This window comes from Alternaria postmessia (genome assembly GCF_024291825.1).
Source record: "Alternaria postmessia strain BMP 2775 chromosome Unknown scaffold_40, whole genome shotgun sequence".
NCBI classification, from domain to species: Eukaryota; Fungi; Ascomycota; class Dothideomycetes; order Pleosporales; family Pleosporaceae; genus Alternaria; species Alternaria postmessia.
The window spans coordinates 234,576-255,194 of record NW_026260113.1 but is presented as its reverse complement, the minus strand read 5'-3'; the positions used below and the strand labels follow the sequence as shown (position 1 = coordinate 255,194).

At 52.1% G+C, this 20,619-nt stretch overlaps 7 protein-coding genes across 7 annotated transcripts; 3 read left to right on the top strand and 4 right to left on the bottom strand.

Moving 5' to 3' along the window:
• Positions 1-591: 591 nt before the first annotated feature.
• Positions 592-1,850, top strand: J4E82_006712 (uncharacterized protein; the record flags this gene model as incomplete). The annotated part of the gene is made up of 4 exons (XM_051732967.1): positions 592-753; positions 831-1,394; positions 1,451-1,718; positions 1,772-1,850. Coding segments are annotated over 4 exons (1,073 nt in total), but the record flags the coding sequence as incomplete, so codon positions are not given.
• A 1,605-nt stretch (positions 1,851-3,455) lies between these two features.
• Positions 3,456-4,347, bottom strand: ATP3 (atp3 gamma subunit of the F1 sector of mitochondrial F1F0 ATP synthase; the record flags this gene model as incomplete). The annotated part of the gene is made up of 4 exons (XM_051732966.1): positions 3,456-3,478; positions 3,528-3,750; positions 3,804-4,255; positions 4,317-4,347. The coding sequence occupies 4 exons, from the start codon at positions 4,345-4,347 to the stop codon at positions 3,456-3,458; spliced, it is 729 nt and encodes a 242-aa protein (XP_051587359.1).
• A 211-nt stretch (positions 4,348-4,558) lies between these two features.
• J4E82_006710 (uncharacterized protein) lies at positions 4,559-6,249 on the top strand (the record flags this gene model as incomplete). The annotated part of the gene is made up of 2 exons (XM_051732965.1): positions 4,559-5,184; positions 5,232-6,249. The coding sequence occupies 2 exons, from the start codon at positions 4,559-4,561 to the stop codon at positions 6,247-6,249; spliced, it is 1,644 nt and encodes a 547-aa protein (XP_051587358.1).
• Positions 6,250-7,348: 1,099 nt separating this feature from the next.
• Positions 7,349-7,916, bottom strand: J4E82_006709 (uncharacterized protein; the record flags this gene model as incomplete). The annotated part of the gene is made up of 2 exons (XM_051732964.1): positions 7,349-7,641; positions 7,694-7,916. 2 exons carry the CDS (start codon positions 7,914-7,916, stop codon positions 7,349-7,351), a joined length of 516 nt encoding a protein of 171 aa, XP_051587357.1.
• Positions 7,917-10,263: 2,347 nt separating this feature from the next.
• J4E82_006708 (uncharacterized protein) lies at positions 10,264-12,339 on the bottom strand (the record flags this gene model as incomplete). The annotated part of the gene is made up of 2 exons (XM_051732963.1): positions 10,264-11,923; positions 11,972-12,339. The coding sequence occupies 2 exons, from the start codon at positions 12,337-12,339 to the stop codon at positions 10,264-10,266; spliced, it is 2,028 nt and encodes a 675-aa protein (XP_051587356.1).
• A 1,858-nt stretch (positions 12,340-14,197) lies between these two features.
• Positions 14,198-18,923, bottom strand: J4E82_006707 (uncharacterized protein; the record flags this gene model as incomplete). The annotated part of the gene is made up of 3 exons (XM_051732962.1): positions 14,198-18,117; positions 18,412-18,796; positions 18,864-18,923. The coding sequence occupies 3 exons, from the start codon at positions 18,921-18,923 to the stop codon at positions 14,198-14,200; spliced, it is 4,365 nt and encodes a 1,454-aa protein (XP_051587355.1).
• A 296-nt stretch (positions 18,924-19,219) lies between these two features.
• On the top strand, positions 19,220-20,133 carry J4E82_006706 (uncharacterized protein; the record flags this gene model as incomplete). Its single annotated transcript, XM_051732961.1, has 2 exons — positions 19,220-19,520; positions 19,583-20,133. 2 exons carry the CDS (start codon positions 19,220-19,222, stop codon positions 20,131-20,133), a joined length of 852 nt encoding a protein of 283 aa, XP_051587354.1.
• Between the last annotated feature and the right edge of the window lie 486 nt (positions 20,134-20,619).

Here is a 20,619-nt window from a genome sequence, read left to right as displayed (position 1 = left end):
AGTCTATGTGTACGGAGTGGCAATTATAGCTACGTTAAGAAAATAAACACGTGTTTTGTGTGGGAGTGCTGAGATTTGTGAGTGATCAACATCCCCGGGTGATCAACATCCCGGTCAGCTAGCTTATGACATCGTTGTTGTGCCGCGGTATCCTACTTTGAGCATCCCTCTTCGCGGTTTAGTCCCTCTTATTCCAGCCCAGCACCCACGATCGCGAGGGCCGCGTGTTATCTCCTTTCCAACATAACGTGAGCACGACGGACGATCGCAGAGTAGTGCTTCGCCTATAGCAGCCGTGATATTGTCCTTTGCTGTTGGATTTATCGCAACGAGGTCTGAGCGCGACCCGCAACGCTCAAATCTCCACCCCCGACTTTGACATTACAAGACACCATCCGCCCACTGCGCCATCCGAAATCTCCTAGCGACTTGTTCTTGCGCGCATAGCAAGCGTAGATCAGGAACACACGCGACTCCAAGCATGGCTTCAGAACAGGCGACCAAGCCCTCGGTGCTGATAATAGGAGGGTTGGGTAAGGCTTGCTCTGAGCACCACCCAGGTATGACAGGAGGGCTGACCATGTCGATTAGGCTACACCGGACGACACCTCACCAAGTACATCCACGACAACAACCTAGCATCGCAGATACGCATCGTCGACAAGCACCTCCCAGAACTAGCATGGCTCGCACCCGAATTCAAGGAAGCGTGCTCGAGAGAGCGATTTATACAGGCGGATGCGGCGCAGGAAAGTGCGTACCCCTGACCACATCTCTGGGTGCAAGGGATGTCTACAACCAGACGTTCGAGGCTAACTCGAACCCCACAGAATCCCTACCACGAATATTCGACCGTGAAGGCGGCGCTGAGTTCGACTACGTCTTCAACTGCGGCGGCGAGACACGCTTTGCCCAAGACGAAAAGGTCTACGAACTCCGCTCCTACGGCCTATCCATGGCCATCGGCCGCGAAGCCGCCAAACGCAAAGTCAAGTGCTTCGTCGAAATCAGCACTGGCATGGTCTACAAGTCCGACAGCACACCGAGCAAAGAGTCAGACAAGCCGAAACCGTGGTCAAATCTGGCAAAGTGGAAGCTTAAGGCTGAGGAAGACCTCGCCAAGATCGACGGACTGAACTTGATGGTTATGAGGATGGCACACGTCTATGGCCCGTATACAAGCAAATTCCTGAGCACAGCGCTTTGCATGGCGCGGGTATACCAGAGCAAGGGAAAAGAGATGCGTTTCCTGTGGAAGGAAGACTTGAGAACAAATCTGGTGCATGTCGAGGACTCCACTAGGGCACTATGGCATGGTGTAGAGTGGTATACCAAGAGTTCCCCAGGACGCAGGCCAGCACCCACTTTCAACATCGTGGATCATGCAAATCATTGTACGGATTACCACTCTTCATCCTTGAACTTACCGCAGTACTAACGTTGTCCTTAGCACAAAAGCAAACAGCCCAGCTCATGGGCGAGATCTTCAACATTGAAACTGGCTTCCACGGCACACTCATATCAGCTTTTGCACGGCTGAACCTCGACCACGTCGTGGACGAAGTAAACGACGAGACACTAGACCCATGGGCGGAACTACAGCAGCAAGCCGGCATCAGCTCATCGACACCCCTGACACCATACATGGAGAAGGAACTTCTGAAAGACGCAGATTTAAGTATGGATGGAAGTTTGTTTGAGAGGGAGACGGGATTCAAGTGAGTCATTCTGAGTATATATTGGAGATGACAAGATGCTAACACGAGGACAGATACAACGTAGAAAAGATCACAAGAGAAAAGGTCGAAGAGGTCATTGAGAGCTATAAGAGGATGAACTGGTGGCCATAGCCGTCTTCCGCTGCACTCAACCACTTCTTTTCATCGATACCCTCTCTCTTGTCACGACCTTTCTCACGACGACCACCCTTTTTCTCGTATATCCAACCCCGCCAAAAAACCACTTTTACATCTTTCGAAACGACAATCATTTGTTCCGTTCAGCATAGTAGCGCAAGTATGCATTATCTGGAGCTTTCCAAAAGGGTCATGTTCGATACGATTCGACATCTTCACACAGGTCTTCTTATGTCTTGCAGACATCAGTATACGGCGGTCGCATTTCTCTTGCGTGTCACAGTTTTTCTCTTGTATGTTTTGGGGAATGTATCTGGTATGTGCACGTTACTGTATGGTATTGGTCTTGTTCTTGTTGCTGTTGGAGCATGCGAGTCATGGTGTTACATACCCCTCAATCTAGCATTTGTTCGCATACACTGCCACCTGCTGTGAGACAACTCACTATGCGGAAATATCGTCTGGCTGTGATTGGGCATCCCAGGAGCGTGTGGTACATGGAGAGCATGTTTGATGATCAGACTAAAGTTGAAGATCTGGAACATGACGGAAGTCCATTATACATGGAGCGGTAGGGCTACAGAGTTACATAAAGGTACCTACGGGCTCCCTACTCTGAGCTATCCAAGACTTGGCAGTACTCTATTACCGTTTTCACCTAGCAACAAGACGTGCAACGCGGCCCGACCACTTCATATGTATTTATACTTTCACCTCCCCTGGAGAAGGACGGCAAGTAGATCTCCGGGACTTGCTCGCAGTAATGCTAACCAGCTCGGCTGCGGTTGCAGTTGCAGTTGTCCTTGTGAACTTTGCTGTCAGCGATGACTGCGACGATGGATGGAAATCTCTTCGACCAAGACCATTCCATTTTCTAGAGATCGTACCCTGTAGTGAAAGGATGAGTTAGCGACCATAATATTTGTCGATTCATGAGGTTACCCCTCCGGACAGGACAGTGGTTGACGCTGGGAGCTGGTTAAGCTTCCTTGTCTACACTTGAGACTATTTATTCAACGGGTAAAGCGAGCATAGGCATGAGTGTTTCGACATTGATATTCGGAGCCCTCACTGTAGGCTTCAGTAGGACTAGCACTCTTAGGCATCTACGAGCACTACATCAAAAAGAGAAACTTAACATCTCTTTGGAGCAGGATACTCCTTCCTACTACAATAAAGCATATTAAGAGCTATATAGATATAGATTAAGATTCTAGAAGTCTACGATAATACTTATCTTTATAAGTTTTCTTATTAGAAGCTATTGTAAGCCGCAAGGTAAGGGTTGTTATCTCTATACCTGTTCGGTTCTCCCCTTGTATGGGGTGCGAGGGTACTAGAGGTAAGTGAGGGATACATTTAGTCAAGTGGGGAGGCTACTTCAACCCGCCTTGGGACATGTAGTACACAGGTTCAAACGATATTTTGCTAAATCCCTACCATCTTTCGCTTGGCGAAACACAAGATTTCAGGAGACAGAACAAGATCAATTTCGGCCTTTTCCCAAGCCTGGGGTACTCTCTCTATATTGGACGAGCTTGACTATTGCACAGATTTATATAACATTGAATGGCTTGACTGGTGGATGCTATAGGACGCTTATGCCTTCTGGGAAACGATCCCTAATGTCTGTTAGCCCGTGTCATGTGTTGCAAGTACGGCTCAACATACTCTCAATGTCAGTGACGCTCTGGTCAAGGATTTGCTTGAGGGTCTTGGGGTTGTCGAGCTCCTTCTCAATCTTGGCGATGATGGACTCGGCAAGCTCCTTCTGCTGCCTCTGCTTGACCTGGCCCTCGTAGCGGACCCACGAGTCGAGGACAGACTTGGCCTCGGCGGCGATGGCAGTCTTCTGCTCGAGCTCGAAAGCCTGAGCCTCAAGCTGGGCGGTCTCCTGTAATTTCATCAGTCTCCTGTCCCTGCATGTCCCCAATCGCAGTATCGCACCTTGGAAACCTCGAACAGGGTCTTGGTGATGTCAATGACACCACCGAGGTCCTGGACGCTCTCGATGCGCTGCTTGACAGCGGTGGTGTGGTCCTGGCGGGCAGCGTTCAAGATACCCGAGATCTTGTCGACCTGCTGTTGCGCATAGTCTCCCCAAGCAGGTCCAGCGTACTTGGCAACGGCCCAGAAGATGGTAAGGAGCGAGAGGGCGACAATGGACTCCTCGTTGACGACGTAGAGCTCGTTGCTGATAGCGGCGACACTGAGACCGGCTCCCGCGGAGAGGACGGCGGCCTTGGTGAGGGGGCTGTTGCCGGGGACGGGTATCGCGTCGAGGACGGACTGGGCCTTCTTCTTGGGGTCCTCCTGGGGCAGGTTGGACTGATAGCGGGCCTGGACGGCGATGGAGGGCAGGGCGCGGAGAGGGAGCGATGGGCGGAGACGGGCGGCGCCTATTGTGGGTGAGCACGGGGGTCAATGGCACGGCATATTCATCGGGGTGCTGCTACTCACCGACCGCGCTCCTTGCAAGACGAGAGGCCATGGCTGTCTGATGAGAGTGGGGAGTTGGGGTGCTTTGTCGTCGTCGAAAGCTAGCTTTTCGTGATGCTGCGTCCACTCAAAGAGCCAAGCGCCGACGCCGATGCGCTAGCCGAACTTCGCCCGGCCCTTCACTTTTCGACATGGCCAACTTTTTGCGCTCGTGAGCATTCCAACACCACACCCAGGGACACGTCTGAGAAGAAGAAAAAACTATGTCGGGCACAAAGGCCGCCAACATGTCTGGTGTCAAGAGGAAGAGGGATCCCAGCAAGCCCGAGCGCAGCGAATCCAAATCAAAAAGCAGGCGCAAATCACCCAGCGACGACGGCGAGGATCTCCAATCCGAAATCGTACAGCTCGAAAAACAGATTCTCGAATCGCGGAAACACTACAACAACATTGCCACTCTTCTGGGGCGGGCGAGACAAGCAGACGCCGAAAATGAAGGACCAATACTCGCCGCCGTCGCCCTCTGCCGAGTCTTCTCACGACTACTCGTAACAGGCGACATGATCAAGAGCAAGGGCATGAGCGAGGCTGAGGGTGTCATTGTATCGTGGCTGAAGGAGCGCTACCGAGAGCTCTGCGATGTCCTGTTAGACGACTTCCTCCGCAGCGAACACCCCCCGAAGCAGTCTGTGGCCTTGACACTGGTTATGCGATTAGTCAAAGAGGAAGCAAAGTCTTCCAAGGATTACAAGATCAAGAATGGACCACTGCCGAGACTCATCCGGGTATTGCTGTGCCTTCCCCTCGACGATCTGAATCGCGACGAGTTTGCCGAGAAGCACCTCAAGCAGTTTGACGATATCCGATACCAGACATTCCAGACCATCAAGTAAGTGCATACCCACCAAAGGCTAGACGTTATCCTAACGCATTCAGGGATGTACTCGACAGCGATCTCGACATCACAACGCGCCAACTCGTAGCTGCCAATAGCTTGTCTCTTCTGTACACACTTACCGAAGTTCCCAAGTCCAAGACCGACATCCAAAGCTTCTACGTGCAGGTGCAAGGGAAGAGTCCGATACCGTCTCTTCAGGCATACAAGGAGAAGGCGCAAGCAGCATGGTTAGCGACCATGCGAACAGGTCTCTCTAAGGAGCAACGGAAGACTATCCTGCACAATTTCTCTCACCAAATTGCACCCTGGTTTCAGCAACCTGAGATTCTGTCAGACTTCTTGACAGACTCCTACAACGTGGGCGGCGCAACCTCTCTACTGGCTTTGTCTGGAATCTACTACCTCATCTCAGAGAAGAACCTCGACTACCCATCCTTCTACCTCAAGCTGTACTCCCTGTTGGACGATGGCCTCATGCACTCAAAACACCGATCGCGTTTCTTCCGCCTGTTAGACACTTTCATGTCCTCCTCCCATCTGCCCGCAAACCTCGTTGCCAGCTTCATCAAGCGTCTCTCGCGACTAGCACTCCATGGACCACCAGCCGGTGTGGTCGTCGTGGTACCCTGGGCCTACAACATGTTCAAGAAACATCCAGCCTGCACATTTATGATGCACCGCGAGATCCGGGACCCAGCTCTGCAGGAGGAGCTGGAAGAGGAGGGCATAGACGATCCCTTTGACATGGAAGAGCAAGACCCTCTCCTCACAAATGCCATTGAAAGCAGTGTCTGGGAGCTAGAGGCACTGCAATCGCACTACCACCCTAACGTAGCGACACTGGCAAAGATCATTTCAGAACAGTTTACCAAGCGGGCGTATAACCTGGAAGACTTCTTGGACCACTCATACACGGCGCTGCTTGATGTCGAACTAGACCGTGACCTCAAGAAAGAGCCAGAAGTCGAGTTTGAGATACCCAAGCGCATCTTTACCGCAGAAGAAGGACTAAATACGTTTGGACAGTTGCTCACGCAGGTTGTCGAATCAAGATAGTTGATGCATATGTAGTTGGAGAATGATACCCGAAGATATGTATTACTTGGCCAGCTTCCCAGGTTCCCTTTGCCATGTTAGGCCACTGATGTATACAAAGGTTCCCCACGGTCATCTAAACATGAACTCATGGGGTATCTTCACATGCTTACAAAAAAGTATCCTAATTGTACCATACTGTCGATAGTGACGACAGAAATCTAGAACCCAGCATGAGCATTTGTTGTTCACGCATAGCACGTGCACATTTCCCTCTACTTTGCTCTAGCTGTGTTCAAAAACGATGAAAAATGGTTGAGACGCACACCGTGGTTGACTGGTTAGCTTAATATCCGCCAAGTGTTGAAACAAGGTTTTCTAGCTTCGAAGCTTGTGGCTTGCTCGAGTAGCGTTTTTCTTAGTGTTGACAAGCTAATGCAATGTCACAAGCTCGTTGGTTCGGGGCCGCCCGCTGTCTTTCTCGTGTTGCGCGTACGATAAGAGACGTACGTCGTTGTGGGAGGGTAAGAAGATGGGGAATGGGTGGTAAAACCGCGTAATGGAATAGAGGAGTCGTCTTGCAGATGCATGACGTAGTCAGTATGAGAGATGGGAAGAGTGCTGCAAGACGAAAGGCAGGTCGGCGATTATCTTGCATGCATTGGCGTTGTCAGTTCCAGGTACCAGAGACTTCGCATTCGACCGCATGGTTTCGAACTTTCACATGTCAGCTGCCAGGGATTAGGCATCTCCTGCCTGCCGCTTATCAGAAAGATGTAGGAAAGTGGAAATGTTTCACGAGACAGACAATGGAAAGATGGGTATCAGGGCACCTGTCGGCGGCCAATATCTCATTGTAATTAACTATCTATACATGCCTAACCATGTGTGTGCATCCCCATGGAACATTATCGCATTGGCAGGATACATGAATCCGATGCCTCATTCATACCCCGTCCAATTCGCGCCTTTCCAAGTTTGAAAATTAAAGACCCCACCATTAATGCTGTGTTACTCCGTGTTGCTTTTAAACAAACATGCAACCCAATCGTGACCGGATTGTTGGTATATCGTGAAGAAGGGAAAAAGAGCCAATGCTCTGGTGGTGAAGTAGAGACGCTTATGCGAATACAGCGGCACCGATGGCGAAGACAAGTCCACCGAAGGAGACCATGTTGCCGGCGGCGGCACCAGTGGACTCAGGAGCAGAGGCGCTCTCAGTGGAGCTGCCAGCGACACCAGAGGTAGCGGACTCCTCAGATGAGGCGGTGGAGGAGACAGCAGCGGAGCCAGTGGCAGAGGCAGTGGAGTTACCACCGACGATGGGGGTGACCATGGAGCCGCTGGGACCAACGGGAGTAGCAGTGGGGACAACTACAACCGAGGTGACGGAAGCAGTCTCAGTGACGGCGACTGTGAAGTTGTTAGCTTCGTAATGTTGTATTAGGGTGACAGGATAACTTACGAGTGGAGGTCATGTCAGCAGCGGAGGAGAGGGCAGAGGTGACACCAGCGGGGACGGAGACGTCAGATGGCGATGGGAGAGGGACAGCGGAGCCAACAGCGCTGGTGGCAGGAGGAGCCTGAATCTGACCGTCGGAGATCTGAGAGATGGGCTGGACGCTGTACTGAGGAACAGCGGCGACGGCACCAGCCATGATGGCAACGGAGGCGATGGTGAAACGCATGTTGATGATGTGTTGGTGGTGGTTTGGGGGTTTGGGTATTAGAGGCTTAGAAGTACTTGACTTGAAGATAGCGACTGGATGATCGACTCGTAGATTGGGTGAGTTGAGCGGGTGAATCTGTTTGTGCGTTGAGTGGATGAAGAATCAGAACGGAGGCCGCAAGCAGATCTATTTATTTGGCTGGGACAGCAGGGCAACACACACGCAAGGCTTGCGGCTGTTGTGTCGCAATGCGGTGGGGGACCCACTCTTACCCAATGGTGCCCTGTGCATTGTGTACGTGGAAAGGGAGTTATTGGAGAGGCTTTGCGCCCGTGTGTTTCGACGAGAGTAGAACCACCCAGCCCCAGCGCACAGACACGAGGCCAATCTGCGATTGGCAGATGGACAAGCATCGTTCCAAGAATTTCAGCCGCTTTCTTCCAAGTTAACCCACTCGAACCGTTGGGCAAGGCTAGTCCCCTGCTGGAGAGGCTGTCACGCTGCTGAATGCCGCCGAGTTGCTTCGTTTTGATTGCCTGGCTGTCTCTCGCCATCGCACGACAGCGAACATGCACGTATAACCCGCCACCTGAGTGTTGCAGCTCCAGCCACAAGCAACAACCACCTCGAAACACGCAACCAACAGTGAAGACTTTGACTGCCACGCAACCTCTCTCCACTGCAAATCGCTTGTGTGCACCTTATCGCAACGCCAGCAAACGCCTCCCGCCCAGCGGCCGTGCCACTAGCAACCATAGTGCCAGGGGCAGGTCCGTCACCATTCGATCGGCTGAAGCCTGCCCATCACCAATGTAGATCGCTGCCCGGTACAGGTGGCGGCCCTATGCAGCCCTTGGAATATTGTTGGCAACAGTCTGTCTGCGCATCGCTGTCCGGCTGTGTTTCGTCTGTTCGCCTCTCTTTCCTTGCTTCTTACTATCCTTAGCAACAGCACCCAGAATTGTTACCGAACTTCGGCAGCTGGGTTTCTTTTTTTGCATACCCGTCGTCGTGGGCGACGCGTGTCCCTCTTCGTCGTTTCGCTCTTCGCTAACGCGAAATCGATCCATGCCTCTGCAAAAATGTTCCTCTCCTGATGATCCCTTGCTTCAACAGAACGCCACTAACACGAAACCATCGCTGTATCCCCGAAAACCCTAGAATCTGAATGACGCCCATGCAAGCGCAATATATTGAAACAAACAAAATCCAATCTGTACCTACATAGATAGTACACTCAGACATCGGCGCATGCAAGAAAAAGGTTAAAATGCACGGCCAACCCCAGTCCATTCTCCGGACTTCGCAGCAAGGTCCATGCTCGTAATCTCGTTTCGCATGATTTCTTGCCGCTGCCGTGATAACGATTCAAGGGGGAGGAGATCATGACGTCGTTGTCTTCCTTCCCGTCTCGTATTCAACGTTTTGCCCTCACGTTGTCAAACGGTGATGTGGTGCGAATTCGTGGCCGGCGTGACTGCGGGCAGCTCACGATAGAAGGCACTGGAGTGTGTAGCGCTTGTGCCGTACATGTTCGGCGGAAAAGCCGAGAGCTCCAAGAATGTTCCTCCCACCCTGTCTGTCCGACGCTACGACTTGCATCTAGCATGCTGCACTTGCGCAGGTCCGATATGTACAGCTGCAGTACCACACACAACACCCAGACTTTTCTGCGGTTCCCAAGCTGCCCTAGTAGCGCCGCGGCCGAAGTCAACCATCTGTCACCGCAAGAACTGTCCGCGCATCATGGAGAAAAAGCGGGTGGGTGATTGTTGCCCCGGCTACCAACCTTCCCAGCTGCTCCTGCCACCATGGCTGACCGCTGAAACGTCCTGTGTGCCGAAATCTAGGAAAGTTACCGGTAAAGTTCTTTTGACCGCGCCACCAGTTGCAGGTACGCGGCTGCCTTGCTGTGGTGCTCGCTCATTGCGAAACCTCAGGCTGTTGATTAGGTTTGCCCGGGGCTAAGCGATGAGGGCTTCTCTGTTAGCCGGATCAATCAACTGCATACGCCTTTTGTGCATAAGACTGGCGTGCATAATATTATGTACGTATGCTGAACCCGGACAACGCAGCTGCACGTTACTGTCCGTAGTCTGCGAAGCTTAGCTATATCGTATTGCTTTTGACCCAGTTCAACAATACATTGACAAGTCTCAGCAACTCAACAACTCACGACAGGAACAGGAAAGGTCTGGATAGATCAAAGTACTTGTCATAACGATCTTCATTATCTGTGTCATAGTACAGCCTCTGCGTCGAGCGCGAGACAATGAAAACGCCGTTGTAATGCTATAAAGAACGATAACGCTAACAATTAATTTTTATCTAAATATCGACAATGAACATCTGGTTCATAGCTCCACTAGAGCTGTCCATTCTTCTCCCTCGTAATCTCATCCGCCGAGTCGCTTTCCGACACAGACTTAGGCGCCATCATAGGCTCAGGGCCCTTTGGCGAGCCGGGTGTGGTGCGCTTGAAGTAGTTGTGTACATCAAGGTGGTCGTCCTCGTCAGGGTCAGCACCTTCCCAGCCATTCTTCTCAGAGAACTTGTGTTGCTGGCGTTCGAGCCACTCTGCGCGCATCTCGGTAATCTTCTGCTCGTAGTCGAGCTTGGCGTCGTAATCCTTGTGCTGGCCACGGAAGCGCTCCCACCAGGACAGGTGCTTCCAGTGGATGGCAATACCGTGGTAGTCGTGCTCTTTGCCCGCGCGAATGTATGCCCAGCGACGCTCTTGCTCCTTGAGATCCAGACCGGTCGTGTCTGGAAGGAAGAGTAGAGTAAGGAGAGCACCAGCAAGACCAAACCAGGGAACAAAGTAGAACTTGGTCTGAGTGTCGATGTAGTTGTACAGGACGGCGGCGAGTAGGGCACCAGCCTTACCGCAAGCAGCACTGAAACCGTGAGCGGTGGCGCGGACCGGTGTAGGGAAGACCTCGGCAGCGACAAGGAAAGTGACACTGTTGGGGCCGAATTGGTTGAAGAACGAGGACAAGAAGTACATGGCTTGGAAACCGTGAATGTTCTCAGGCGACGTGAAGTAGTCCAGAGCGAAACCGGGGATGATGAAGAGAACAAAGTCAGCCAGGAAACCGACGATCATCATCCATTTGCGCCCGTAAAGCTTGTTGTCGATGAGCAAGGAAGCGAGGTAGTAGCCACAAAGCGATACACCGACGTTGATCAAGTTATACAGCCAGCCGGTCATGACAGACTTGTTACCAGGCGTAATAATGCTGATGAATTCGTTCTGGAAAAGCTTGTTGCCGTAGAAGAAAACGTCGTTGGCAAACCAAGCGCCGGCAGTAGCCAGAAGACGGGGTCCAAAGTATGTAAAGGTAAGTTTCAAAGACTGAACGTCGTAGCCGGTAACGTTCGACTTCTTCTTGGAAAGCGCCAGCTGCCTCGAAGCCGATTTCATCTTGTAGTAACGGAAGTAGACGAGCCAGAGTGTACCGACAGCAGGAATGGCGAAGGAGACACGGTAAGTCCATTGAGCCAAGGTCTTCGAGTACGGGGGGGATGATCCGCCGTGGAAGATAAGGAGCAAGATGATCAGGATGACCTGGTTGAAGAATTGTCCCCAACCTTGCATCAGGAAAGCACTGGTAACTTTCCTGCCACGGTGAAGACGATCGTCCTTGGTAGAGACTTTTCCGGAGCCGACAGCGTTCTCCATACCAGCAGTCGCAGTCATGGGGTACTCGCCTCCAACACCGATACCGTAGAAGAATAGAGCCCAGACGTAGCAGATGACCCATCCGTTCTGGGTGACACCCCAGGCAGCAGTGAGCATGAGGAGACCGACGAACATGATAACAGCATCTTGGATAAGACCGAAGCGGCGGCCGAGCCAATCACCAACAATACCAACGAGGATCTGACCAACAATGATACCGCAAATCTCGAGGTAGTCAATAGCCTGTAGCCAGGTTTCATCGCAAATCTCGTGCTTACCCCAGCATGCTGGGAAGGCAGCCTGCAGAAGAGGTCTGACGTTACCAATGGAGAACAGAACGTAACTAGATTCATGTTAGCGAAGAATTGAGCGATGAGATGTTTCGACTTACCCCTCGAGACCAAGACCCATACCAGGAATTACACAGGTTCGGAAGTAGTGACCAAAAGGCGCAAGTGGGTCTTTCTTGAACATGTCCCAGAAGTAGGTTGCTTCAGCTTTCGCTTCAGCTTTGTCGACTTGTCCAATGAATTTGACCCGTTGACCCAGTGGCATGTCTGCCCAGTAGGTGCCGTTGGCATTGTAAAGGTCGTCGGGGTGAAGCAGGGCATGAAACACATTAGACTCGTTCGCGCTCATGTCGTTACGGATGTCAATGTCCTGAGTAGCTTGGTGCTCGCCGGTCATGTTGGGGCCATGGGGTGCAGCAACACCATAATCCCGGAGGGATGGTGGCGTAGGTTCGTGAGAATTCGCCATAGTAACAACTGTACAACGAGGGCTGGGCCGGACTCGTTGTTATATGCTGATAGTGGAATGGCTTGAAAAAGCGTTGCCCAGAGCCGCGGGTCCTAGGCGAAGCTTATATGCGCTTTGATGCTAATCCGAGGCGGCGGATTATCCCACGGATATTACAATCGTTTGATGATGTGGGTTGCGCAAGTAATTCCACGCACAATGCAGAACAGTAGCACGTTCGATAGGGTGGCTTCTGAGTGGTCGATGGGATCTGCAAATCGACGCGATGCCAGATGCTAGTAATAGCCGGGCGGTCCGATGACGAACTTTCCGATATGGTATGCACGGATTGGTGATGGACACACGCCTCGAGCTGCTTGTGATGCGTTCTTCTGTTCCAAAGGGCTGCCGCAAAAGCCCGGTGCGTAGGAATTGAGGGTCAGAGAGGTAGCCACCCAGGTTCAGCCGAGCGGAAAAGATGAGGCAGAGGCGCACAGGGAGCGCGAACTTGAGTGAACAAAGTTGAGCATTTCGCACAAGCCGACGAGCTACAGGTTATATAAGGGTCCAAGGATGCGAAGAAAATTCTAGTGTACAGACCGTCGCTTCCGGCGGGGGCATAACGTTACTGTGGACGCGAGGATACTAGAGGTTTGAAAGCCCCACCCAGTCTGGAAGGAGCTCACGCGACAGCAAATCCCAGCCTTTTCGGCACAAGCAGCACCCTCTAATTGGGCCGAGAGCGAGTGCATCCCCGTAGTCGCCAAATCCGAGGCTGTTGAACCTTCTTGCTGTCCCCAGATTTATGTCTTTCCAAGGTACTATTCGTGATAGCTGATGGAGCCATGACGTTTTCAACAAGCCTTCCAGGGCTTGCACAAGCATACCAAGCCTACGATCAAGAGGCATGGCAACAGATCAGTTGCCCAGCCCTGCTACGCCATTGACGCATTCCTGCCGCGTCGCCACTTGTTTGGATGTACGAGGCGATGAAAGGTCTTTGAAGGATGAAGTCTCAAGGAGCCAATCAGAGCGCCATTAGAAGAACGTGGGCGAGATCAATGGACATGGCGGGGTCCGAGAGTCTGGGCCAAGGCGGGACGTGCACGGCTGCTACGGTGCTTAGCCTCATCCATCCTCGTTCATTCTGCCGAGTATCCACACTTCGTCCGCTGCCATCGTCCCATGTCCCCCTCAACACCACCAATAATGCTGCTACGGTGACATGGTGCTCATTATCTTCGAGCGTGTCAGACCAACAGGGGCCCTGCTTGCTTGTTGCCGTTCAATAAACACATGTCGGGTTGAGAATGTGGGCTAAGGCAGGACGTGCACGGCTTACACCTGGGCAGCACTGTCTCTAGCGTCGCATTGAAAGCCGGAAGCAAGAGCAGCTCTAATTCAGCCTCTTCTTCTAATTACGCACTGCAACATAGCTGACAAGTTTAAATAAAAAGATAGAATATATAATAAAGTACTATAAGCAAGATTGCCTCTTTAAGATATTTATTAGAGGCCTTGTTATTATGTAACAAGGGCTTCCTACTATTAGCCTATGTCTGACTCCTAATACGACGCTGGAGATAATGCACGTATACGGTCGTATTCATCACGAGCGTCACTGCAGTACGCACGAGGGTGCTTCAAACCTTCTGCATGCTTTAACCCAAGTGACGACAAGTGTCACGGTACCTGACCCTCTTGACTATAAAACGCAATGGCACTTCTTGCTATAGAGTGTACTGTACATGCACGAACCAACGCATTTCCGGAGGTCCTGAGCTCGATCCATACCATACCTGTCCACCTCCTGTGCAAGCGTGCCTTGTTCTATACCACGTCAACTGCCCTCCACGATGCCGCGGGCACTGGGAACGGACTAGTCAGTCATGATATCATCCGTACCCTCAGTACCATCCGCTTTATCATCATTAGTACCAGCCACAATCCCCTCATCCTCATCCTCACCCTCACTACTGTGATCGCCAAACTCTCCTTCATCCTTACTGCAGTCTTTGCAAGTGTCCGCGTCATAGCCGTCATCATCAACAAGCTTGCTTTGTTGAGCCTCGTGCCCATGCTCTCCACCCAAACACCATCCAACACGTTCAGGATCATGCTTATGATAGCCGAGATTGCAGAAAATGCACTCGTTAACATCCGCAACTGCGCGATACTTCAACGGAATTCTGGTGTTCTCGCATCCGTTACCGTTACACAGGAAGTATTCAGTCGTAGATACAGTAGACATTCGAGCGACATGCTCAACGCCGTATTGTTCTGGGTGTTTTGGATCGAGACCATGGCTGGCCTGATGCATCTGCTGCTGCAGCAAACTGCTTTCTGACGATGAAGCAGATCGTCTAGGAGCGTTATAAAAGGTAACACGATCCAAGACCTGGTTGCGATCACGAGCTGTGACTGTACCTAGCTTTCGGCCTTTCTTGCCAATGACTTGATGTTTGTTTTGTTTGGCGCCATATGTCTCAACATGGTCCACTTTGTCAAACTGAGCGATGAACCCGTCAGAGCCTGACGAGCTGGAAGAGTCCGACGAACCTGGGGATGGGTTCTCAAGGCGCTGTAGCTTGACGCGCTGGCGGTCAAACTCGGTTCGGTTCCCGTTCTTGGCCGCATTGTTCATGCTTTTGAAGATGTCCTCAGATCCAGGCACATCAGCCGTGCCGTTACCATGGCGGAAAATGAAATTCTGTTGGATCTCGTCGTATTCTCTGGCCAACGCAACTCGGGTAGGTGGAGACGGCTCGTTGCTATCATCCGCACCTGTGGCGTCATCTTCCTCGTCTTCAGTGAAGGCTCCTGGAACGGGCCCATCTCCCAGCGCGCTCATCAGAGCTTCCTCTAGGTCGGCCGCTCTATCGGCTTCATCGCCGCCTTCAAAAGCAGGCATCTCAAAGTCCGCAGGCTCTAGATCCGGGTCGTAGTACTCCTTGGCTAGATTGATCTTCTTCATTTCTGCACGAAGCTCCTGGTATTGGCTTGAGGGATATGCCCTCTTTAGTTGGTTGCTAAAGGATGTCTCGAAGCTTATGTTAGCTACGCCTTCTTTACGATGAGACATTTCCGTGGCGTCGGGAGGCCAACCAGTCCGCATCTGTAGCCCGTGGTGGTAGTGTCCGATGGATAAGCACAGGGGGTGCCATGCCTGGAGGACGATGGGTAGACCGAGCAAGTCTCCGTACTTCTTCTTGTAGGCCTTCTTCTCATCCAGGGACCAAACCGCGTTCTCCTTCATGGGTCTCGTCTCGTCCCACAAACCGACACAAATTTGGAAAATGCACTCGACAAAAAGAGTGATCGGCGTATCGATAGTGGCATCCCATCTGTTGCATCTCTTCCTGAGTCTATCGAGACGTTGAAAAAAGAAGTTGGCCGCTGCGACCCAACTCCATTCCTGTGAAGAAGTTGACGTCTTTGGAAGGCGAGCAACCACCGGGCAACCGTCTGTACTCTTTGTAACACTAACACCAAACTCCTTTTCAAGCTGGTTAATGAGAAACTTCAGGCGAGTCAAGTCTTCTGTTGACCACTTGACAGCGTCTATGCTTTTGTACGTTTTGGCGTCCTCAAGCTGATCGCTCGCCACGAGCTTCCCCGAAACCCATTGCTCATGCATCGCCTTGAAAACTTCATCGTTCAAAGTCTGCTTCTCCCGTAGCGCTTTCGTAGATGGGCATTTGAGGCGAACCCTGCGACATGCAGCCAGACGCTCAAATAGTGACTTAGAAAAGCTCTCCAGTCGGTCATGCAAGTTGCCCGACTCTGCGGTATCCTCTTCCGCGTCACCGACTGCTCTTATGTAGTCGCTGATGACTGCCATTATAGCGGGAAGATGGATGCCCTTTGCAGAATTAAAGGCCGTGCTTGTCAGGCGCAAGTTTGACGGGGCGTGATGATGAATTTCGCCGGAACTTGCAATACCAAAGGGAAACACCGCATCTACTGATATTCGGAAGCCATCGTGCGCGGTTGCTGTAGCGGAGAAGGCTCGCATAGTCGAAGTCATGTAATCTTCCCACCGCGCTGATACGAGACCCCCGCCGGGAGATTGAGTGCGACATACGAACTTGCGGACGGACTCGAGTGCTTCAGACATTGTCCCTGCCCCTCGAACCTTTGCATTGCGTAGCGCGATCTTGAGTGCGCGTTCGTCTATGGCAGCAGCTGGATCCGACGATTCCAGCTGGAAACATGAGGCGCAGATCTTTGGCGCGAAGATACCTTTTTGCATGCGGGAACACAGGAAGATACCGTGACAGCTGCCGCAAGGATGAACAGTACTGTGTTGGCTGTCTTCATTGCACGAGCATGCAGTCGAAGAAGGCTCTCCAGCAACAATCTGTGAGCAAACTGCCTCGTATTTCACAGCTCCTTCTAACCATGCTTCTCTGATGTCGCCAGAACGTAGCCAAGCATTGACTATAGTGGTGACTACCGGCATGGCACGCGAGTAATCCCTGGAAGGAATGGGGAACTTCGGAAGACCGGGGAACCGGTGTTCGATGCGCTCGTCTGGTGCGATGGTAACCAACCCAGCCGCCGTCTCAAAGAGATGTAGGACATCGTACCGGTGCCAGTAGTTGGTAGCGATCTTGGAGATCCAGCTGTCGCAAAATACCTTGAAGTCATCAAGACGAACAAAAGTAGTGCGCGCGAGGTGCGCAGACAGGCAACGAAGGAGCTTCTCGGTCTGCAGGTTGTTCTCAAGTCGGCCTTCGGTTTGTTCCAGTTGCTCGACATTCGGGTCGTACAGGCCGGTCTTATGAACGTCCTCTTTGCTGGTTGGGTCCTGGGTGAATCCGCAGTTCCCGTAATGATCATAGAACTGAAGATTTGGCATCATACGGAACGTCGGTACTCCAGAAAGCTCGGGAAGGGTATATGTGCCTTCGTAGCTTTCCCCGGTAGATGGGTCAATCATCATAGAACGTACAGTCCATTCGATCGTGTCCTTCAATTTGTCGTTGTTCAAAGGGTCGAGCTTGTCAATCTCTGGAGTAGGGAGACGTAGACGGCTAGGATCCCAGGTACCCTCAAGCTCCAACTCCAGTAATGCAGTGATGATCTTGTTTCCAGCCGCTGGAATGGCTACAAACTTTGACCCATTGAAGAGCGGAGTGGAAACCAGATCGAGCTCACCAGGGAACGAGTTGAGAATGCCAACTGCACTGGAAGCAACGCGCAGCGCGACATCCTTGCTGTAGGACGGTCCATATGCTACCGCCATTAAACGGCGTTCTGATCCTTGTTTGACCTCATACCGGTACTCATCGATAGTCTTTGACTCCGACAGCACCAGCTTGGTACTGACGAACGAGCTGACGTAGTTGCGACCATCTCTCGACGGGGCTTTACTGAGAGACCTCATCTCATTCCGGAGTTGCGACAGCTGCGCGTTCCGTTTGTCTGCGAGTGGCAGCCGCAAGGGGGCGATCGGGTTCTGCATGGCGGTTTCGTTGTCGTCGTCGTCGTCGGCATCGACATCGTCTGCAATGAGGGGAGCATCGCTTGAAGACACCACAGCGTTTATGGCGGTAGTCCACTGATCCAGCTGCGCACCGACCCGTTCCTCGTAAACATCGGCCAAGGTTTGGTAAGGAGCAGAGAGGTCAGTAGTGGGGTCCACGGTAGATTTATCCAGGCGATGAGGTCTAGTCCCTCGGCTGCCCGTCGCGAGATCTCCTCTCTTAAACTTCCTTGACGAAGCTTTAGTCACGAGGGGATTGTTGCGAGCGTAACGGCACTTTTGACATTCGCGGGCGCTCTCATCAGCTGAACCTGGAATCTTGTACCAATTGCTTGTTTCCAGCGTTCTGCCACACAGGCCATCGCACGTTCGTCGTAACGTCTTTCGTTTCTTGCCCTCACGAGCGTTATGGCACTTTTGACATTCGCGGGCGCTCTCATCAGCTGAACCTGGAATCTTGTACCAATCTCTTATTTCCAGCGTTTTGCCACACGGGCCATCGCACGTTCGTTGTAACGTCTTTCGTTTCTTGCCCTCACGAGCGTTATGGCACCTTTGACATTCGCGGGCGCTTTTATCAGCTGAACCTGGAATCTTGTACCAACCTTCAATTTCCAGCAACTTGCCACACGGGCCATCGCACTTTCGTGGTGGTGGTTTCTTGCCCTTGCGAGCCTTATGGCACTTTTGACATTCACGGGCGCCCTTATCAGCTGAACCTGGAATCTTGTACCACTTTCTAGTTTCCAGCAACCTGCTACACGGACCATCGCACTTTCGCTTTCGTAGCTTTGGGACCCGTTTTGCTGTTTGCTCAACTTCTGCTTGCTCGTCGCCTTCTAACTCTTTATCGGACTCGGGCTCGTCGTTATCTCCGGGCTCGTCGGCGTTGTCGGGTACATGGGCATGCTCGGATCCGTCGCGGGCTTGTCGCGGGCGTTTCGGGACTGGCTTTCGTGTGCGTGGTTGTCGAGCGACGATCTGGGTAGTCTATAGGAAAACATATGTTAGCATGGCGTTGCCGTGTAGGAAGCGCGTTGGACGAATGAGTACTTACGTCGGAAGCATCCGTGTCCACTCCCGGGGGGGTGTCTTCGCGGCCGCGCTTCCTGTCCATGGTCGTAAGCGTACCAGTTGGAAACGATCGGCGTGGGACAAGTCAATTTTGGGCGAAAGGGCCGAACCGAATCTATGTTTGTGTGGTGCTAGAAGAGCGCTAGCGCTTCACTAGACCCAAGGCGGATGAGGCAGTGCATCCTGGATCTGGATTGGACGGTCTAGCACACAAACACCACTCAAAAAAATTTAGTGTCAATCCGTGCGTGCGAGCCTTTCCAGTTCTATCATTTGACCGCGTTCCCCACTACAAGCCTCCCACCCCACATCCTAACAAGGTACCCAACGGCGTCTAGAATGTCTGCGACAACGATCCGTAGCCCGCTTGATCAGCTGTATTTCGACAGGTTCCACGCCGTGACCAACCTGTACAGCGCGGAGAAATACGAGGAGGCATACGCTGGCTGTCGGCGATATCTATTAGATGTACACACCCCGAAATGGCATCAAGCAGGCTTCCACCTTATGCTCGGCAACTCAGATGATTGCTATGTCGCACATGCGAAGCGCGCAGTAGAGCTCTACCAGTTCTTTGTCGGTAGAACAGACGAAGACTTGTCTGAAGCGCATATCGAACTACAGAAGAGGTCCTTATCAGGTAAGTTTTGACTGAACGGAGTGCATGTGAGACATACTAATTTCGTACTTCTACTTCTGCAGATGCTGAGTATGTCTATAAGCGAGCGCTAGAAGATCAAAAAAAAGCCCAAGACGAAAAGGCTGAAGATGACGAACTCGAGCTTGTTGGAAGGGGTGAAGAAGACGACGATGCTCTGATGGCAGATCGCGAAGCTGAAGAGGATGACTATCATGCCCTAGAAGACGCACAGCCCATCTTGTACAGCGACGAAGAAGACATCGATACCAGTGACGAAGAAGACATTGATACCAGTGACGAAGATTCAGTGGATTCCGACACTGGCGTACCTGAGGGGGAGACACGAGAGGAAGCCCCCGTCGGTGCCAACATCTCCGACAACCACAAGGACGATCAAGGACGCGGACATGAGGTGGATCGCGAGGAGCAGGAGAGGGTAGAACTCGAGGAAAGTGCCAAGAACCTCGGTGTCGGCAAAACTCCCGGCTATTATCCAACCCCAAGCGCATCGCGGAATCCAACAGGAGACAGATCAGGATTACTACCGCTCACCCCAGGCCCTTCACGCCGTACGACTGAAGATGAGAAGAAGCCGTCAGAGGAGCAGGGTTAGGGTGTATTCCGGACCACGTCAGTAATGTAGTGTAATGTTTGGTACGAGCCCGCAATAGCGAAGATAGTCTAATCTAAAGATTGCGAACACGATGAGGCAGCTGCGCTGCCGTGGGTGGCCGCCGTGATTGATCTGCACCTTATAACATGCCCTACTATGGGCGTTCGCATTGCTTTTATTATCCGACAAGGCCATCTCTGATCTTGCATTACAAGAACCGAGAAACACGCCTTTGTATCATCGCTCGCTTGATTGCTCTTCATGCCTCGATTTCGCCCACGAGTACTACTCCCCAGGTCTATGTTTGATATCCACTATTTGACCTGACTGAACAAATGGGCCCGGAGGATGTCAGCGGAGAAGCCACGGTAACATCCGACGGCACTGCACGATATCCACACTCCCTCAAATGGACTCGCCGAGCCGCATGTGGACCAAACACATACCATGACTACACTTAAGCCTAGCGGCAGTTTGAGACGCTCA